This window comes from Lates calcarifer, linkage group LG16_LG22, assembly GCF_001640805.2.
Source record: "Lates calcarifer isolate ASB-BC8 linkage group LG16_LG22, TLL_Latcal_v3, whole genome shotgun sequence".
Taxonomy (NCBI): Eukaryota; Metazoa; Chordata; class Actinopteri; family Centropomidae; genus Lates; species Lates calcarifer.
In genome coordinates, this window is record NC_066848.1 from 13,218,900 (window position 1) to 13,238,608 (window position 19,709).

The window sequence follows — 19,709 nt, forward strand, 5'->3', positions numbered from 1 at the left end:
CTGGACACAAATACAAAGACACGAGACAAATAGATTTAGATTTAAAGATTCTGCTTTCTGTCATGATGTATTTATGGTGTTAAAACGTTTTGTTCTTCTTATGAAAAAAGGATTACAAGAGTTGTGTGACAATGTGCAACTTTTCACTCTCCTTTTGCTTTCCTTTTACTCATTTCAAATTACTGAATAAATAAAAATAGCTGTGCTGAATTTGTATAACCATTTATCATTTAAAAATGTCATAAATTCACCAGTTCTAGCTTCTCGAATGTGAATATTTTGTTTTTGATTGTTGGTAAGACAAAATATATTACGTTAGTTTTTTTGGAAATTTTGATGAGCATTTTTCCCTATTCCCTGATATTTTAAAGATAAGAAAAGATTAATCCATAATGAAAATAAGTCAGAGTTGCAGCCAAGATGAACAGCAGCAGAAAATCACTCAGCTGCTCTAACCCATGATGATGAAGTCTGACAGAATAATCTTTAAGTGATGTACCGTCTCCATCTTCCCAGCACAGTACTGGATCCACTCCAGGTAGACGTTGCAGAAGCTGGCGCGTGTCACCCCCTGCAGGCAGTGCACGTAGTCTTCATCGATCTTCACGCTGAAGACCTGAGGGTCGCGCTCGATGTGGTGCCACTTGGTGTAGGACTGCAGCGCCTCCTGGATGGTGGTGTCCTTGAGCCATGTGGACAGTTTGGGGGAGTGGACCAGGTAGTAGATAATACTCTAAGAGGAGAGGGGGAGGAAGGGAGGGAAGAAGAGGGATCAGGGAAAAGGGTTAAGATAAAAGTAAAATAAGCAAAAGAGAAAGAAAGAGTGTTATAGCTGCTGACCATATCTGAACTCACTACTGGCAAGATGCCATGTGTAACTATGATTAATGCAAAAGATATTAGTTTATCTGCCAGTTAAAGTTTTTAACCTTTTGGCAGGCAAATCTTTAGGAGCCTGTTCAGACAAGTAGAATATTCAGTGTTCTGGAGAGAGGGTGATTGAATATGTTTAAAGTGGAGGCATTATTAAAACTGCACAAGCTTCCCTCTAAAACAAACATGAGCCTGCTGGTGGCGCTAAGAGCAAAAGTCATATGGGAATTACCATATGTTATTTGTTATTCAGCATCTGGGGACTATTACAATCCTTTCAGAAGTTTTTGAGTTATTTCAGTCTGGATCAAACTGGTGGATCAATATTTCAATCCACAGAGCCATGCCACTAGCACAGCTAAAAAAGAAGTACATCAAAGATCTTCTACAGAATTACTACCACCTTCAAATCACTATTTAAATCTGCACTGAAGAAAGAAGTTGTGATTTTTTTCTTCTCCCCTGGTGTAGGTAACTGTATTAAGTGTATTTGCTGTTCTGACACCAACAAGTAACCTATTTGTTAAAGCAAGCAGGGCTCAGCAATGCAACCATCTGAAAATCCTGTACATGTACTGTAGATCTGCAACACACTTCCTCAGTATAGTGTACACACATACTCTCCTCTCCTGCGTGTTTCAGTTTGAAGTGAAAACGTACCTTCAGGTAGTAGGTGATGAGCAGCTTTCGCAGGTCGTACACCTGCAGCATTGTGGCGGCGTTGTTCTCACTGATGCTGTAACCCTCCAGCAGGTATTTGGTGGCCATCACCTCCCAGGCCAGCCAGCGCAGGTTGAAAGCAGCATTGCACGACAGCATGTGAGGCAAGTGGCCTGGCTCGCAGCAGCAGCACGCGTCGTCCTCCTCCACGCCCTCCGTGATGGCCTCCACCTCTCGCTGCTGGCAGTACGTACCTGGGATGGTGAAAACCTAGTTATTTTGTCATCCATTCAGACAGGGAGATGGAAAACGGAAGACAGGTATGAAGGTGGTAGGTGGTTAGCCAAATTTTACCTCTGAACTCCAGACCCCTCAGCTGGAAAGTGACCAACCCATTGCCAATCTCGATTAGGTGGACCAGGGCGTTGAGGTAGTCAGAAGCCAGAATGAAACAGTCTCCGGCGCTGTAGTTGCCCCATCGGCCCAGCATGAGGTCGCCACAAAGTGAATGCTGCAGTGAGCGTGTGAGGTACTCATAAAAGATGGAGTTAAGGTTGTTATCATCACATCCTGCAAGAGAGGGACAGGGGGGAAAATGAGTAGTCAACTCTGATAAATTCACAATATTGACATAAAGGAATTTTTTATAAAAGGATGCAGCCAATAACTGATGTGATTTTAGAAAGAACTCACCTGTCTCTTTATCCACCTGGGACACCAGTCTGCTGTTGGAGTTGTCAATACGTTTTGTGCTGCAAGGAACAGGAGACAGAAACATTAAGACGAAGTCAAGAGGTAGCATTTATGTTATGGTAACAAATCATTTCCAAGTGTTTTTGATGTAAAATATTGTGAATAAAATGCTGCAGCTGATGAGACAGCAGAACTGTCTCTCAGAAAGAAAGCACTGATCAAGAACAAGTCCTCTTGAATTGCTTGTAGTCCATCTTATTCAGTGTCTTCAAAGGAACAAAACAGATCACACTTGCTGCACATTAACACCCCTACAGCAATCAGAAATGCTTGAACCTAAATATTTTAAAATGAGGAACCTGAATAACACATGTACTTTTCAGTTGCCCATGCACCGAGATCTCACTCCAGCAGAAATTACGCTGTCAGTGGTTTTAATGTCATGAGTTTCAGTTCAAATACTGACAACACAGTCTAAATATAATCATAGGCTACTTCGTGTCAAATCACTGGAGTCTGCACAACAAAGCTGTCAGAGTATTTTTGGAGCGCTTTCAGTGAGCTGGAGTACAAACAGTCTCTCACATCAATAAGTAAGAGGGAACAGAGGGGTTATGTTGTGTTAGTGTGAGTGAGACAGAGCAAGGGGATGAGGGGGTGTTGTGTCTATCTATTAATCTGCCTAGCTCAGCTCAAAAAAGATGAGACTGGTTCTCTACTGAGTCATTATTTTAAAAAAAAAGAAAAAAGATGTGAGAAATACACACACAAAATGTTAATGTTGTTGTTAGAATTCCTAAATTATAAGAAAAAAGTCCAGAATCGAAGAACTGTCTTCTTTCTAAATATACAGACAGCAGGAACACATTTGAGGCAGGGCTAGCATGTGTTATGTTACTTCTGAGGTGTTAAATGTTGATTTTGATGACAAACTTTCGAGTTCATTTTTCTAATCTATCTGTTTGGTAAACACTAGGGAGGAAGCAAAAGCAATATATTTTGTCACTGTCGACAAATCCCATTGAAAGACCAAAATCAACAATACGTTGGTCCGTCTCTCAATACTTCCCCACCAACTCTGTGGTCTGTAGTGTCTTTTTTAAAAAGGTTAAATAATTAACCAAAACAGCTGGTAACTGTATGTTTTAGTAAATGTTACTGAAACAGGGGGAAATAGTGCATTGATTGGGGACTGTTTTCAGCTGTGGATTAATACACTGGTGAGTATTTGCAGCAACAGGATGTTGTGTATGGGATTTACTCAGAGTAAAGTACAGGCTGACTAACAACACTTGTTAGCATGATTATCTCATTGTTGGTTTTGGTCTTCTTAGAGGATTTGTTGACAATTCAACCTGTTCTTTATGTGGAAGCTTTCAAGATTTCTTCAGTCTAGACTCACAGTGCAAGCAAATAATTTTCAGAGACACCTCCAGGCTGTTTAAAAGCTCACGTCACACTCACTCAAACGCCTTGTCTGGGCCTTACTTGTAGTTTCGTTCCCAGAACTTGATGGGCCGTGGATAGGAGGAAATGAAGATGGCGCTGCCCAGGAAGGGAGCCAGCGGGGTGTAGAAGACAGTGGTGAGCAAAGTCTGAAGCAGCAGCATGGCTGAGTCTGGGCACACATTCCAGTCAAGGAAAGAAAAGCAGGTACTAATACACTTTCACTCCCACCCACACATACACACAGACGCATACACACACAGGTCTTAGAGAAAGGATACGAGGTACAGCAAATGGCTGAGCAAAGGCATGGAAAGCGCTGCCCCAGGCGATCTGCCAGGGAGCGATGTAAACCAGGATGAAATGGAGCTTCAGTAACAGCTCACGCATCTGGACAGAAACAGTAACACACAGTCAATCCCCTTATGAAAAGAGCTCAACAAAACAGTGACTGTATTAAAGGGATACTGACTCACACAACTTTTGTCACATTTAGCAAAATAAAGTCAAATCTATTACATTCCCACACATCACCATAGATAGAATAAACTCTGTGTGGTCAACTGATGGCTGACCTTGTGGAAGACGATAGACATGATGAAGAAGTCCAGCAGGAAACTCTCAGAGGCGTGCGGACAGTCGAAATGGAAAAAGACGAGCGTGAAGAGCAGAGTGAGGAACTGGAAGCTGGGGTCGCAGAAGGATGAACGCAGGAGTTTCAGCCCAGCGACTGTCGTCAGGAGAACATCAAAGCTGGAAAGGGCACAAGAGTTCAGACACCACATTCAACAGCTGGTTCACCACGCACTCTCTGATGATGCTGATGATGTGTTTGTGGCTGTACATGTCTACTCACTGGATTCCCAGCTTCTTGCGGTGACTGAGGGCAAAGCCATCATTAGTGAGCGCACTCAGCACGATTGCGGGGTACACCACATACTTTTCAAAGCACAGGAGGCCCACGTACAGTCGCTCAAACCACATGAGCACAGCGTCCTCTGTAACACAAGCAAGAATAAAGGAGATCAAAATCAGCCAGGGATGTTGGTGTGGTCCTTACGAGGACAGGATAGCTAGCTAAAAGATTTCAGTGAGATTTGATATTTCGGTAAAATGGGATGGCATCTTCCCAAGGAGGGAATGAATGTGTGTAACAAATTTCATGGGTATTAGCACCAAATTTCATAACAATCCATCTGCTAGTTTTTGTGATATTTCCTGTCTGGACCAAAGGGATGGACTGACCGACTAACTAGCAGTGCTGCTAACATGTCTAAAAACCACCATAAAATCATCATTACTGTTTATCCACTATGTTGATTTTTCATTGTATGCAGATATGAATCCTGATACAGATTAAGAGATAAACATTTTCTATCATCCGCATAACAAATTTAGAGAATTGCGTGCTCTTGAAGATGCTGTTTGCTCTCTGAACTGGTGGTTTACATACTTAGTAAATAATTAAAAGACAGCTCCAGACTAATATGCTGTAGGTATGCTGACCTCTGGGTTCAAACTGATGGTACTCCTTGGTCTTGAGGACGGGGTGGGAGATCCACAACCAAGGGTGATGCTTCCTCAGCTGGGGGATCAGGTAGTGAGTGACAAACCCCACTGTCCCCGCCAGAGCGTACAGCACAATGGTCACAAAGGGCTGGATACGAGATGGTATATAATTAAAGAAACTTGATGAAGATGAATAGTCAAATACAACATCAAAAATTAATTAGACTTAAGTTAGGCAGTGTATAAAAAAAGGGGAAACAGATGAGAATCTCACCTTGAGAGACAGAAACACAGTACTCGCAGTTATAGCGAAGGTTAAGATGTAGGCAACGGAGCACACGACCACATCCGACAGCAGAATCTCCTTCTACAGAGCACAAGAGGGAGGGGTGGGGGTGGGGAAGCTGCAATCATTAATAATCTGCACTGAATGAAAACACATTTGTTTGTCAGGCTCATTTAGGTGTCTGATTATTTCTGTTTAATCATTCCGAGCCTTCAGTTTTTGGAGATCAAAGACGCAGCAGCTTGAGAAGAGTTAAGAGCTTTACAATCCCCATTAATACTGTAAAAGGTGGTGGGAGGCTTGTTTCCTCTGATGCATAATTCCCTGTAATCGCACACAATGATCAACAGCGAACACTGTTTTACTATCTCGCTTGCAACACTGACTTTAAGACAGTCCTCTCACATACAGTCAGCATGAATTCCAAAACTCAGGTGCATGGTGTAAATGAGTTTTGATTTTCTAATGATTATTATTTTAAGCGTGAGCAAATATGGCTCCAGGCTACCACAATTTAAAATGATAAAAACTGTTTAATTAAAGCTCAGAGGAGCAAACGTAACATTGGAAAAGAGTTTTTATGCATTCACATTCAGCTAAATTATCCAAATTGCTGATAATAAAAAACGACATAACATCTGTTTATTTCTACATTAATCCTTAGTTACCATGGAGTTCTGCAGTTTCTCAGGCAGTGGGTCTTTAATGTCTGTGGCTTCCTCCTCCTCTTCCTCACTCTCCACCAAAGCAGGCATTATCTTAGACTTGATCAGAGATCTGTAATTAAAAATGTTACATGTGAAGGATGGGGCTTAGGATTTTTCTATCACAAATCTTAAAGTAAATTAACTCTATACAGAGTATTAAGTGGATGGCAATCAGGCCCAATGTGTATATTCAAAATTAAACAAACACACACACACACAGATGCTCACAGTAGTACGGAGGGGTCACTGCTCTGTCGGCTGAGGTGGTAGGAGAAGATCACCAAAAGGCCACAGAAACCAGAGAACAGAGCTGGGGTGTGCTGCTCATCCCACGGCTCCTGTAACCATACACACACACGCACAAATAAAATAATACCATTTAAAGCTACTTCTTTGAGCTGGTCACAGTCTAAAAACTTCTTCCTCCAGTTACAATCCTGTAGTCACTTTTGAAGGATGACTAGCAACGCTTTGTACTTTGCTGCAGCTCAGCTTAGTTCCATCAGTGAAACTCCCTGGCTGCATGCTATTTATAACTGCCTTTCTTCTTCTATTCATATAACCAGGAGGATGACCATATACACAAATTAAGAAAAAAGGAGAAAGAAGAAGCCTTTGCTCTGTTTTTTTTTTTTTTTTTTGTTTTGTTTATTTGTTTTTGTTTTATGAATGTCTACCTTGAGAGCTCCAAAGCAGAAGCCGTACAGCAGAGACAGAGCGATCAGACTGCGTAGGATGCTGTAGATTGCAGAGATCAGACTCGTAGCAGCTAAGACACACAAATTAGAGTGAGGATGAAAATTAAACAGTAGTTTTAAACAAGGAGAAACAAAGCAAAGCATGTAATGGTTTTACATAGAGCTCTTCTCATTGGGTTAAACTTTTAGACTAGCTAGTGTTTTCCACAGAAATGGTACTACATTTCTACCATGTTTGTAACTTTGGCTCAGTGTCTCTTATACTCATTCTGACTTTTTGTTTGAAAAAAAAAATTGAAGAGCACAAAATGGCAGTATCTGTTAAGGGGTTAAAGTGGGCAAGTCTCAGTTGGAAAAAGGTGGTATCATATATTTTATTAGTGAATCAGTCAGGATTCAGAAACTTGTGAACCATAATGTGATGAGAATTGGTGGGCTGTTTGGTCACAGTCAATCACATCTGACCAAACCACACCCATACAGTCCTGGCAAAGCAGGTTACCTGAAATTTGAGAGTTCAATTCTTAGTAAATAAACCTAAAGATAGATATTTTTAAAAATTCGATTTTGACACAAATATTTGGTGCTAAACAGCAATAACTGAGATTCAAATCCAAGTTTTCACAGGCTTTAAACACTTAAAAAACTGGATCTGGACTGAAGAACAAGATTAGACAGTTTTACCAACCTGTCCCTCCAAAAAAATGCATGTCAATCTGCTCCAGCAGGTATATGGTGAAGGTGTTGATCTGAGGAAAAAGGCCCACTAGGAAGGTGATTGGGAAGCAGTAGGTAAAACCTGTATTATGCATACAAATAAAAAAAATGTCAAAGACAAGGTATTGTTTTAAACAGGAAATAAAGTAATATACAACAACATAATAAAAATAGGTGCTGAGCAATAGCAGCTGAAGGACTGGCTGAAACAAAGCTATCCTGGTATATTTATCCCTACCCACTAACAGGTCTCGTAAGAAGCGCAGCGCGTCATGGCAGACGATGGTGACCCCGTACAGGGTGGAGACGGGCAGGTCCTTCCGCCTCAGCAGCTGCTCCAGCAGCCAGATTCAGAGCACAGAAAATACAGAAGTAGGCCGCTCGACCGTAGGCCACCAACTGGTTGTGACCCTAGGGTGAGCACACACAAATTAGGATGGTAGGAGGTTCGGTCTCATGTTCAGCACAGTGATATAATAGGTACAGCAAGATAATACTACAAACACTGCTACAAATTTGGGTCATATGAAATCTCTCAACCAGGAGAGCCAAAAAGGCCACATCCTCTGTGGCCACAGTGCTGGTGCATCAGTCTAAACAAGTAAAATTCTTAATATGGAAAAGGGAACTGTTCTGAGATTAATGACATCATATGCCAAAGACTGACAACATGCATCACTGAAGAGGAACAGCTGACACAAGTTGAAACTAACCAACAAGCATATCATGAGTGTTAAGATATTGATTATTATCATACCTAATATAAAGCTAGTTTTTTCCTTCATCTGTAATATTTCCTCTTTCCTTTAGTGACAAAGTAACATTAAACTCACATGGGTTGGTGAAGCTGCGTCTGGTTGGACACTCTGGAGAACAAAACCACAAAAGCCAATACTGAATCACTTTTTGGAAATTAACATGAAAACAACTGAGAACAGCAGCAGCAGCAGCAGCAGTAGCAATACCAGACAACTGACAATTGTGTGGGAGCAAACAGGAACTGATGAGTCTGAGGTCACTTTTACTTGTAACTGACATTAAGTCACAATGGCAGACATTTTTAGCTGACACATAATTTATTCCTTAAGAACGATCCAAGTTGGTTTAAGTAAGTGAAATGGTTTTCCCTCACAATTTAATTTAATTTGGTTTAACTGCCCGACAGTAAATGTTCACTCAGCCACAGAGCAGAGTTAACAAACACTGCTTATAATTCAGAGAATCTGCAAAAGGAGGAGTGGTATTAACTAACTTCCACAGAGTTTTTGCGGGGGTTATTTTACCTTAAGTAAGGAATACTGGCAGCTGGCAATGACCAGGCAAAACTGAAAAACCCAGAAGTCTTTGAAGCAGCCGTGGTTGAGAAGCACAAAACCGAGGAAGGAAACCAGGAAAGCCATGAAGACTGCAACTAGATTCTCCAGAACATCCTGGTTTCTGTATGAAAACAGCACATACAAAGGTAGAGACTAGTTACAGTAGCTTAGCCGGCATACAGTATAACCTCACTCATGAAGAACATAATATCTGCCTGAGACTGATGATCATTTGCTGCTGTATTTAAAAGGAAAGATAGACATAAAGTTAGTGAATTATACTTCAACTGGTGATTATATTGAATAAATTCAAAGAATGTAAAAGAATGCAGTTGTTTTTTTAATTTGTTTACACAGAGAAAACATCTAAAAAAAAAGACAGTTGATTTGTGTATTACCTGTCCAAAAGAGCAAGCAGGGTGAGTCGGTCATATAAAATGTTGATCCCCTTCCCGGGAAACAGTTTGAGTTTGTAATAAATCTTCCTGGTCGGTTTCTCCTGGGTGGAAGTCTCTGATGACTCATCCAAAGAGTCCTCTTCCTGCACACAAACACAAATCATTTACACCCACAAGAATTCAACTGCAATAATACTGGAAAGAAAAGGAGTCTGATGTTTTATATCTACATGATTTCCTGTGTACAATAATTCAAAACACAGTCGGGGTCACTGTAGCAACATCTTTTTCACAATGTACAACACAAGTCCACACACACACACAAAGTGGTGCATTAATGATTCAGCAGCGAGTCTGTGTTGCTTCAGCTTTAACAACTGATCCAGGCACATTATGTCACTGCTGCTGGTCTGCATCCAGCCCTGATGTGGTCTGATTCAGGACTGATCTTATGGCTACTGTTTCAGCAGTGACCTTTTAAGAGAAAACACTAATTCAAGTTTACCAGTTGGTTGATCATTTATCATTTATATCATCCTCTGTGGACTGGTATTTTTCAAATTTATTTGTGGGTTCACTTATGTATTTTTCTTTTAAAACTGTATTGTTTAATTGTGTTATTTATGTATTAATTTATGTATTATTTATTGATCAATTTATTGATTGTTGCTAACTGACAGTTGTTTTATATTTTTAATACTACTATTAAAAACATTTGAAAAAACAATTTTTGGAAGAATTTGAAACCTACAAAACATAATTTACACCCATGTTTGCTTGCTAGCAGTCTTCTTGTTCACTCTCTTTCTTGGCACCTTGCTACATTTCTCAGCATGTTACCTCCACCAGCTGTCAATTAGTGAAATAATATGAAACCACCAGGAGAACTGGATATCATATCCCCCTGTGTGCATGCACAGGATACAAACAAATTTGTAAACAACATAGCTCAATAGTGCTAATAGCTGTCAAAAACCCACAGGGTACCTCTGAATAACAGCTTGCTAGGAAGATGTCAGACACCAAACGTCCATGCATATGCTGTATGGCTGTCTTTAGTTTTAACTAATCAGGTTTAATAAATCATGGATGCCACTAGTCTACAAAACAAAAGAGGAAAAAGTGAAAGTAGACGGACACCTGGAAGATCTCAGGGTGCGTGCGCCGTGGCCGAAGCCTGTGCGCAGGGATGATGCGTCGCTGGAAAGGGCAGTCAGCGTGACCGCCCACCAGGCCGTCCTGACACTCTGAGTTGGAGGAGGTCGACAGCAGGTCGCTAAAGGCACGCACAAGCACAAAGGTAACAGGCTGATGTCAGTGTGTGGAAGATGAGGGAATGGCAAGAAACACACTGAACCAGTGGAAGAGAATAACAGGAGGGAAAAAAAGGCTTGTTGTAAGTAAAGGAAGAGATGATGAAGCAGGGGAGGAAAAGACAGTAAGACAGCAGTACCACATGTTGCCAGTGATGAGCTCGGCTCCTAGCGGCAGGTTGAGGGCTCTCTCTGCGTACAGCTTACGCGGCCTGTCTCCTGGCGAAACGAGTAGATGCATACAACTTGTCAGGAAATTTCTATTTGGATAAGTGAGGCGCATTAACTGATGTGTGGGGTTTATGTAACATTACAGACAGACACCCGAGACTGGACCATGACTGAACAGCTGAACATCTTGGAGCCGTTCCAGAAAAATGTCATTTAATCTGCCAGCTTTTTGAGCTGTTTCAAAAGGGAAGCCTTCCACACATACCGTATATTTGTGGAAAAGATCAAAATAATATCAGGCCATCACAGCACACTGACTGGGTGTATTTGCAGCACATCATTGTTGTTCCTGACAGTATGTGACTCATCTCAGCACAAAGAAAAGAAACTAACGACAAGAGTGTGTAAATACCACAAATATTTTTAACTGTTAATTTTGTTCAAGGGTAGCTGCTTACTGTGTACAGTGTGAAAGGTGTAGGCCTCTTCTTTGTTGGTAGCCTCTGGTCTGCAGATGACCTGCAGCATGGAACTCTCGGACTGAGAGGTTTGCGAGGGCAGGGAATCGTAGTCCGGATCCTTCTCTCTGTCTGTCTGTGGACTGTTGACAGAAAAAGTATAAATACTGTAAATGTGTGTGTGTCAGAATGAATTCAGCTGTTTGCACATTTTTACTGATGCGTGTAATCCTACAGGCATATGTACCTGTCGGGAGAGACTATTGGGATGTGTGTAGGAGGTATAGCCTGTAGTGTGTTGGTAGGCAGGCTGGTTGGCGGTCTGGGTCTTTCTGGTTTGTTTTCCACGTTGGTCTCTGTTATTGTATCATCTGGTCTGGAAGTTGTACTCAGGTTCTCTGCAAACAGATCAAACGAAAATGTTTTCTGGTTAAATTAACAGAAAAAGATTTAAATGTAAAGCCCCAGCTAATGGTGAGACAATTCATATTTCTTTGCTGGTATTAAAATGTTGCCTGTGTCATTGTCATGTTGAGTTGTCAACACTGACAAACCCACAGAGAACTATCACTCAACTCGGTAGTTCCCCTGAAGTTCACTGGAGAGTTTAAAGCGTCATTCACCTCTTGTTTTGGTATTGAGGCTTAAAACCTTACTATTTTGGTTCAGTCTCACTTCCCTTATTAGCAGGCACCTCAAAGAAAAATCTGTGACAAAATTTTCCCTCAGGAGTTGGTGGAGACCAAAAGCTAAAAGGAGAGCTAGGGCTTAGCAAGGCTAAAAACACAACAGTTATCTGAAGTCAAGATATTATTTTGTAAAATTCAATACATTATAATAAAATATTAGCACTGTAAAGCTACATTATGGCAGTAATTAGCCACCACACCGAGGGTTTTAACTGTGTTTGACTAATGAGACTGTGCAACATGAGCAAAACAGCTCACAAACCAATGATGACCTCTCACTTTTCCATGCACTTATGTCTAAACATCTGCATTAACTCTAACTTTTTAAAGCCCCTACACCTTCAAAGTCCACTCAAAACACTTTGTGAGTGTGTACAGATTGTATTTGACTGGCAGCTCTGAGTCATCTGTGTGGGTGTGAAGAGCCTTTAAAACATGTAGATAAAGGAGGTGGAGGTAAAGGAACAAACCCTCTTGCCCAGATTCACCTTCCTCTGCAACTCCCACATCCTGTTTTCGTTCCGGACCCTCCTCTTCCTGTGTGCTGGCCCCACTGGCTCTGGTGCTGAGTGACCCCAGCAAGGAGACAAACTCCAAGAAGTTGGATTCGTTAGGAATCTGACCCTCCTTCGCTTCCAGATCTGACTTGGAACTGGTCATGGTGGTCTGACAGGGAAACAAATGTTTGCATGTATGCATGGACAGATGGATGGGGGATAACTAGAATAAAGATACAGAAATAGAAACAGAGCTAAACTGCCAACATACTGTGTTATGTGAGCGGTCTGAAAGCAGCACTGCATCTTTCCCGCTGTCCATGCTCAGCCCTCGGATGTGAGTCCTTCCGCCAGGCCCATAGCGGCCCAGAGCCGGTGGCAGACGCAGGAACCCTTGTGAATCCACGTTAGGATCCAGAGGGTCCGTATCATCGGGGTGGGAGTGGACATCGATACCCGATGAGCTGTTATCATTTGTCAGTTGTGGGCTCGGCGTGCTGTCAGTGGTCACCTGCAGGCCGAGATGTTCCTGGTCGGGATCTGGACACTCCAGCGTGGTCGAGTCGGAGCTGGTTGTTTCTTTACAGAGGTGAAACTCTTCGCTTTGACTTGTCGTCTGCTGCTGTTTCGGGGTGGGGTCGTCCTCCGAGCCGGCCCCTTCTTCTCCCTCTTCCGCCTCCTGCTTCTCCTCCTCGGGGGAGTCAAAGGTGATGACGGGGATCTTGATGTGACATTCTCCTGCATCCTTCTGGGCCTTGCAGGACACACACAGACATGCCTCACGCACTATCCCTTACATGTAACAACACCTTGACGAGAACTACCTAACCACCGGATCAGATATGAATCAAACCCAAAGAAATGCATTTCAAATTGTAGTGATTCTAAAGCTAAAAATATATCAGACTGAATTTTGGGTAAACATTAAAATGGAGGTCCCAAAAGATTCTTACCTGAGCATTCTCTAGAATGCTCTGCTTGACGCTCTCCTCCAGCTGAGCAGCAGTCTGGGGGTCGCAGCTCATGGTGATGATGATTTTGACCGTGTCGCTGTCGTCCAGGTGAACCGATGCAGGCCCGGAGCTGGAGTTGTCTACCAGAACCACTTCAATCTCGTCAGAACAGTATGTCTCCTCCGGCAGCTCAGCCTGATGGACAACACAAGAGACAGACAGAGGGAAGAGATAAAAAAAATAATCAAATCACAGTGACAGATACACTGCTTTTCATTAAGATACAGGAAGCATGAGGGGTCAGTATCATATACCCATTTATAAAAGTCCCAGAACATCAAATGAAAACCTTGCAAACATAACTACTTATATCTTCTTCTTCATCTGTGAGGGCTACCTGTGCAGGAGGTTCTGGGACGTCGATGAAATTGTCCTGGTGGTCCTTGGGAGTGTCCAGTGAGTTATTGTTGGCATCCGAAGGATCTTTTTGGCCCTCACTCTCCTCCTCGCTCTCATCTTCACTTCCCTTGGAGGGAGGTAGACCTTCATCAGCTGTGTCCCTGTCTGCAGTGTCTTTGTCCTCGCAGTCTTTTTCCTCTATTTTCTCCTGCTCGGAGTCTTTCTCTGCTATTCTCTCCTGCTCAGACTGTTCCCTGTCAGCCCCCGTCGAGGAGCCCTGAATGTCCAGTCCTTCTTTCACAGCTCCAGTTTCAATGATCTCCTCATCCATTTTCCCTGTCCCACTACCAGATCCAGGCCGCATCTCTTCTCTTTCAGCCCGGGACGGGGGTCTCTGCTGGGCCTGCAGCAGGGGGGCGGCCTGGTCGGGATTGGGGCTGGAGAGGTCATCTGGAGAAGGCTCCGGGTTTGGGTTCAGGCCTCCCTCCACAGGCCTCTCCTCTGCAGCACTCTCACCCTGTCCTGGATTGAAATGATATGCAAATTAAAGTTACAGAAAATAAAGTATAATAACAAGAAAACTGCTCTAATCCTAAAATCCCTAATGTGATCTCTTATTTGGCTGTAGTCACAACACACAAAATTCACACTATTGTGTTCAGCAGTATTTGACAGTAACAGATCTTCCAATTGCAATAAAATGAACTGCAGAAAGCAGATCAATCGTTCTGCTATTAAAAACAACATTTTTTTACAATTGTGCAGTCATCTGATGCAACGCACCACAGTGAAAATACCCCTTTTTTTTGATCAGCTGACTTTGCTCTAACTAATCACCAGTGCATTAGGTCATAAATTTACTGGAAGCAGTCATCTGGTGTTTGTGGCTGGCGATCTGGCTGGCTGCTAGTTCATCTGCACATCTGAGCATATTTACATCAAATGATGTGTTTGCAGAAAAGGAAGTTGTCAGTCTAGATTGGTGCATTAGAGAAGAGGAACAGGGTTGGATTCCACTGTGATTGATTCTGACAATACAATACACTGAACACTTGTTCCCTCCAAATTACCAACATGGCTTCAATAGCAACAATAACTAGTCTTTCTACATCCTGTCCTCACTCTGTAAGTGTATACTTATCACTTAATCTTATTGTCGGTGTCGTTTTTAGCACTCCACAGAATCACTAAGAAGTCATTTCTCTCGAAACTGATTTAAAAATAGCTTCATGTATGATTAATTTGCAAAACTGGAGGAAACATTTCTGCAGGTTATAGATACTTGTCAGATGTCAGACTTAACAATGTCAATAAAAGATGTAACTTTTGTAGGAAACATGCAAGTGTTTAAAATACAAAATGGGGGAAAGAGCTTGAAAATAAAACAACAAAACATCTGTGTTTCTAGCAAATTGGGCCCCTTCAGTCCTTTAGTCTAGCATTTCTGTTCATTACTTCTAATCTAAAATCAGATCCTTTACTAATCAAGCTCAGCTCATGCAAATCACTAGACAAACCTTACCACAGCTCAGAAACTCATTCTTCTGCAACTGTACCAATCTTAAAATGGGGCTTGATGATTAATACTTGACATTTAGAGAAAATGCATCATGTTTCAAAAACAAGCTCTCTCAATCTGATCATTTAGTACCTGGGAGATATATAATCTGCGTTTACACAGTATCACATAAATATGAGTGACAGATATACAGGGAAATTAGGTGGGTTAAGGTGATGTAGATGAGTCATCTAAGCTCTTGTAAGCACTTTATAATTGCTAAACTGAGCAACAACTAAATCATTGTTATCTGTATGTAAAGCAGGCAACATTAAAATATGTCGGAAGCAATGTTTGTACTTTCCATTCAGCCAAACATACCCAGACTGATTCTCACCTTCTACTCCTGCAGTAAACAATGAGTCAGGTTACACATCTTTACCTCATTTCTGCCAATGAATTATTTTAAGACATAGCATGCACTATTGTTTGTAATTGTGAGCAATGGCACGTACAGATGGGTGACGTATTATAGGAAAAACCAACATGAAGTGTCTCTGGAAGGTTTATAGTTGTGCTCCTTAAGTGTTTGGATGATGGTGGTAAAGAATGCTGCATAATACATCTGTCTAAAATCTATGCCTGCTAGGTTGAGATCAAGGGTCAGTTTCACAAGGATATTTTAGACTGCTCTCTGATGTTTGAAGTTAGCCACAGTACCCCCAAGCTAACTCAGCACTGAGAGGCATGTTTCCACAGTAACGATCAGCAACACCTGCCGACCAGTGAGGTCAAATGGCAATGTATCATAACTGAGTCTTATGAGTAATGAAAATGGGAAAAGGTTTTCTGAGATGTCAGTAAATACACAGCAGTGAGAGCATCGTCAATCTGAGTCCTTTGCCTACAGCTACTGTCCTGAGCCCGACTGATAGTAGTAGAAGTACAGAGGCCCGCCACATTAAGACACCACAGCATCTCAGCTCTGCTGCAGATCTGCACCGTGGTAAGATTTTATGCCACAGTAAGTCTTTTATAACGTTACAATTTCTGCTGAATTTTCCCATTGAAATGTCCTTGTATAGCAGTGGTTGAATTTTTTCTCAGAGGGTTTTCTGCTGGAGGTTAGCCATAAAAAAGTCTGATTTCCCAAGAATTCACTGCACATAAGTCCTACTTAAGATTTATGCCACGGGTCAATTCAGACATCTATCTAAAGTATGACTATCAGTGAGATGTAAGCTGTAGTCAAGGTCTATCTTTGTGAAACCCCTGTTGACTGTCAAGTTTATGACTCACAGCGTATCATACTCTGCAAACATCATGTCTCTGCTCATTATATAGGTTTTTCCTTTAAGAGTTACCCATCCTAATCTTATTCAAACCTTAATGAAAGATCAGTATCACCTTCCAAGGTCTTCACCTCATCTGACTTTGAACAGTCCTGTGTGGAGTAGAATTTGGAAACACGTGATTAAAATCAGGTCAGCACTTTGTACTGTATGTTCACATTGGCAGGTGTCTGACTTTTAACTTTCACTCACCACCCCGATCAGTCCCGGGTCGGTTTCAGTCTGTTTCACTGTCACCTGGATCACCGGACTGGGACGCTTGCGAGCCAACATCGTCATGGCAACACTGTCGGGGACCGTGCTGCTCTTCCTACCAGACAAAGACAAGAGATGGGGGGAGAAATTAAATGACGGAGAGAGAGAGAGACAGAATGATGGGGCGTCTATGGAAGCGCATACATCAACACATCAATTTTAGAGGAAATCATCTGACCTTCGTTCTCACTCTCTCATGTTTGGAATGCTAAATGACACAGATTTATAGAGCTGAGGAAGTAGTGTCTGGGCTCATCTCTCCACGAGCACTTCAAAGATTATAAAGACAAGAAATACAGTCGTGTGGGGAACAGGAAGCGGTGGATTTCTTTTATTAGTCTCTGCGCAGATCAAGCGTGTCAGAGCCAAGTGACCTCCCCTCATTAGCCTGCTCATTCACCAAAGCTGTACTGAGTCTTTGAAATAAAGTGGATAGCGCCTATGTCCCACCCTGATACACTTGATCAAGATAGCAGTCTGATCTCCAAGACAGAGAGGATTGAGAAAAACAGACACATACAAAGGCAGAAAGAGGAGACTAAAAATGAGGATTTCAAGCATGGTAAGACAGGTTATACTATACTTAGTATTAGTGGCATTATTCTGAAAGGAGGTCTTGGGCCTAAATGTACACTTCCAAGTTAATAATTAAATTGTATCATTGCGGATTTAGCCCTCTGGCCTAGATTTTGTAATGACTAACCTGGCAGGGGAGCAGCTCGAGGCACAAGGAGCAAAAATGCCAGTTTGTTGAATGTAAATACACTGCATTTCTCTCTGAATGGCCTCTAACGCCTGTAGTCTTGAGAAGGATTTCTCTTCAGCGACTTCAGACTGATACCACTGACTGAAGCTTCAGGATTATAGGCGTGCCAGTGCAGGGGTTTTACCTGATGCTGGCAGGCAGGCAGGAGTCCGAGGCGTTGCTTTTCTTCTCCTGGGCCTTGCTGAGGTCAGAGAGGCTGCTGCGGACCACCGCCTCGCCCTCGTCGAACATCAGGTGCAGCCGGTAGTTGGCCAGCTTGATGAGGATGAAGAAGACGGTGATGGAGGTGCAGTAGATGCTCAAAGCCATGGTGGTGGGGGGCAGAGCCTGGGAAGAGGAGAGGAGAGGAGCTTCATCATATTCAAACCGACATCTCTCAACAAGTCTCCTGACTCCACCAGGACAGTGTTTGATTTAATCCTTCAAGCTGTAGCAGTCTGTTCCTGATGGAAAAGTACCAACTGTCTCTTCCCATCTTAGTGTATGTACGTGAAATTCCGCAAAAGTAAAGCTTATTCATTCACACAGCCACACTGTTCCGCTGAGCATATTACAGGCTCAGTGAACCACAAGAACTAATTTGATTAATTGGCAGATTAATGACGTTTATTGATCCCCAGGGGAGGAACGGCCTATGGCAAAGAACAGGAAGATTAAAGTCAAAGCATCTGCATCATGCTGATACATGAGTCATACTGGTCTGGAGAGAGTTCTTGCTGTGTTGGATATGGACACTTATTAATGTCTGCTGGTACAAATTTACAATCTAAATTTACTGGTTGGTCTGGTTACATTTGTGTTTATATTCGGCTGTTCCCCAACTTTCTGCCATCATTAAACAGACGCTACGTGTTGTGTGTGACCTTCAGTGCTAATAAGCCTGAAATTTGAAACATCTCCCCCAGGAAGCTTGTGTTGTTTTCACAGGGGAAGCAGAAGGTGTTTTCAAACAGACTGCGAAAACTGTTTGTAACAACATTTTAATATAGCTTCGGCGGCAAAGCTCTGAAAAAAAAAAGGTCTGGGCTGTCACTCGCACCATAGAATCTGTTACTGTGCCTCACTAACTTTCATTCATGGGTAGCTAACTGGGAATTATCTGAACACAGTGGACCTGACTCAACATCAATGAGAGGTTTACTGTATCAAAAACAGAGACTGATGAGATGCGGGGAGTAATCATTATATAATCATAATCTGCAATCAATCATATCTCACCTGGATAAAACAGTTTGGTGTACAAATAATCCTCTGTTCCATAAAAGTGTTGAGAGACACACATTAACATAAAAGCTAACACTGTAGGGGTGCATGATCAAATTGGATCCATTAAGTCCATCCATTTCAATACTGCACATTGCCGTCATATCATCTATTAATTTCAGGAGATAGGTGAGGCTTGTGAATACACTATACCTATCATTCATGCTTTTCACCATTCAGCAGCTAAGGTCAAGGTGTTAATGTATTCATTCTTTATTCATACCACCATCCTGCTGTATAAGGTAGTGTAAAATGGGGACAGGGAACACAAAGGTCACTGGGATGTCCCTTAAAAGAGTCAAATAAATTGACCTTATCGCTCAGCTGAGGTGGGGCAGTAAGAAAAGAAGCAGGAGCGTCTGTATCATTTTGAAAGACTGGTTTTTCTTCCACCACATCAACTGTATCTTTGTGGAAGTGCCCCACTCAGGATATTATCACTGGGAGTAAGGCAGCCTCTAAAGGCCATGACATGAAAATGTTAGTGAACCACAGTTTCACGCCTTCTGGCTCACACACTACCCCATCCAGGGGCAACCATGCGTTCAGTCACTGCATGCAGGGAGAGATACTGCGACAGTGCCGTTTTTCTAGCCTATTTCTCCCCACAGCAGCAACCAGACAATGAAGGATGTTTGATTCTTTGCTGAGCCGAGGATGGAAACACGACCGCATGCAAAAAAAAAAAAAACGTTACCTATAGGTACCGTGAGCAGCACCTCACACCCCCTTAGCGGCCTTGAACGTCATGTTCCCTGATAAAAACTCACCAGATGGAGAGACAGGGGCAAC

At 42.3% G+C, this 19,709-nt stretch overlaps 1 protein-coding gene across 1 annotated transcript in view; it reads right to left on the reverse strand.

Moving 5' to 3' along the window:
- Positions 1–19,709, reverse strand: part of pcnx2 (pecanex 2) — a 29,172-nt gene that overhangs the window by 8,162 nt on the left and 1,301 nt on the right. The window contains 31 exon segments of the mRNA XM_018696939.2: positions 500–733; positions 1,534–1,787; positions 1,888–2,103; positions 2,227–2,285; positions 3,715–3,844; positions 3,954–4,062; positions 4,248–4,425; positions 4,529–4,670; positions 5,179–5,329; positions 5,456–5,548; positions 6,136–6,244; positions 6,403–6,512; positions 6,852–6,943; positions 7,561–7,671; positions 7,828–7,939; positions 7,941–8,000; positions 8,423–8,455; positions 8,873–9,026; positions 9,304–9,446; positions 10,444–10,579; positions 10,757–10,835; positions 11,246–11,388; positions 11,493–11,643; positions 12,423–12,600; positions 12,703–13,185; positions 13,385–13,579; positions 13,782–14,305; positions 16,689–16,725; positions 16,826–16,943; positions 17,779–17,981; positions 19,688–19,708. Of these exon segments, the coding sequence (XP_018552455.1) occupies positions 500–733; positions 1,534–1,787; positions 1,888–2,103; positions 2,227–2,285; positions 3,715–3,844; positions 3,954–4,062; positions 4,248–4,425; positions 4,529–4,670; positions 5,179–5,329; positions 5,456–5,548; positions 6,136–6,244; positions 6,403–6,512; positions 6,852–6,943; positions 7,561–7,671; positions 7,828–7,939; positions 7,941–8,000; positions 8,423–8,455; positions 8,873–9,026; positions 9,304–9,446; positions 10,444–10,579; positions 10,757–10,835; positions 11,246–11,388; positions 11,493–11,643; positions 12,423–12,600; positions 12,703–13,185; positions 13,385–13,579; positions 13,782–14,305; positions 16,689–16,725; positions 16,826–16,943; positions 17,779–17,981; positions 19,688–19,708 (4,758 nt within the window).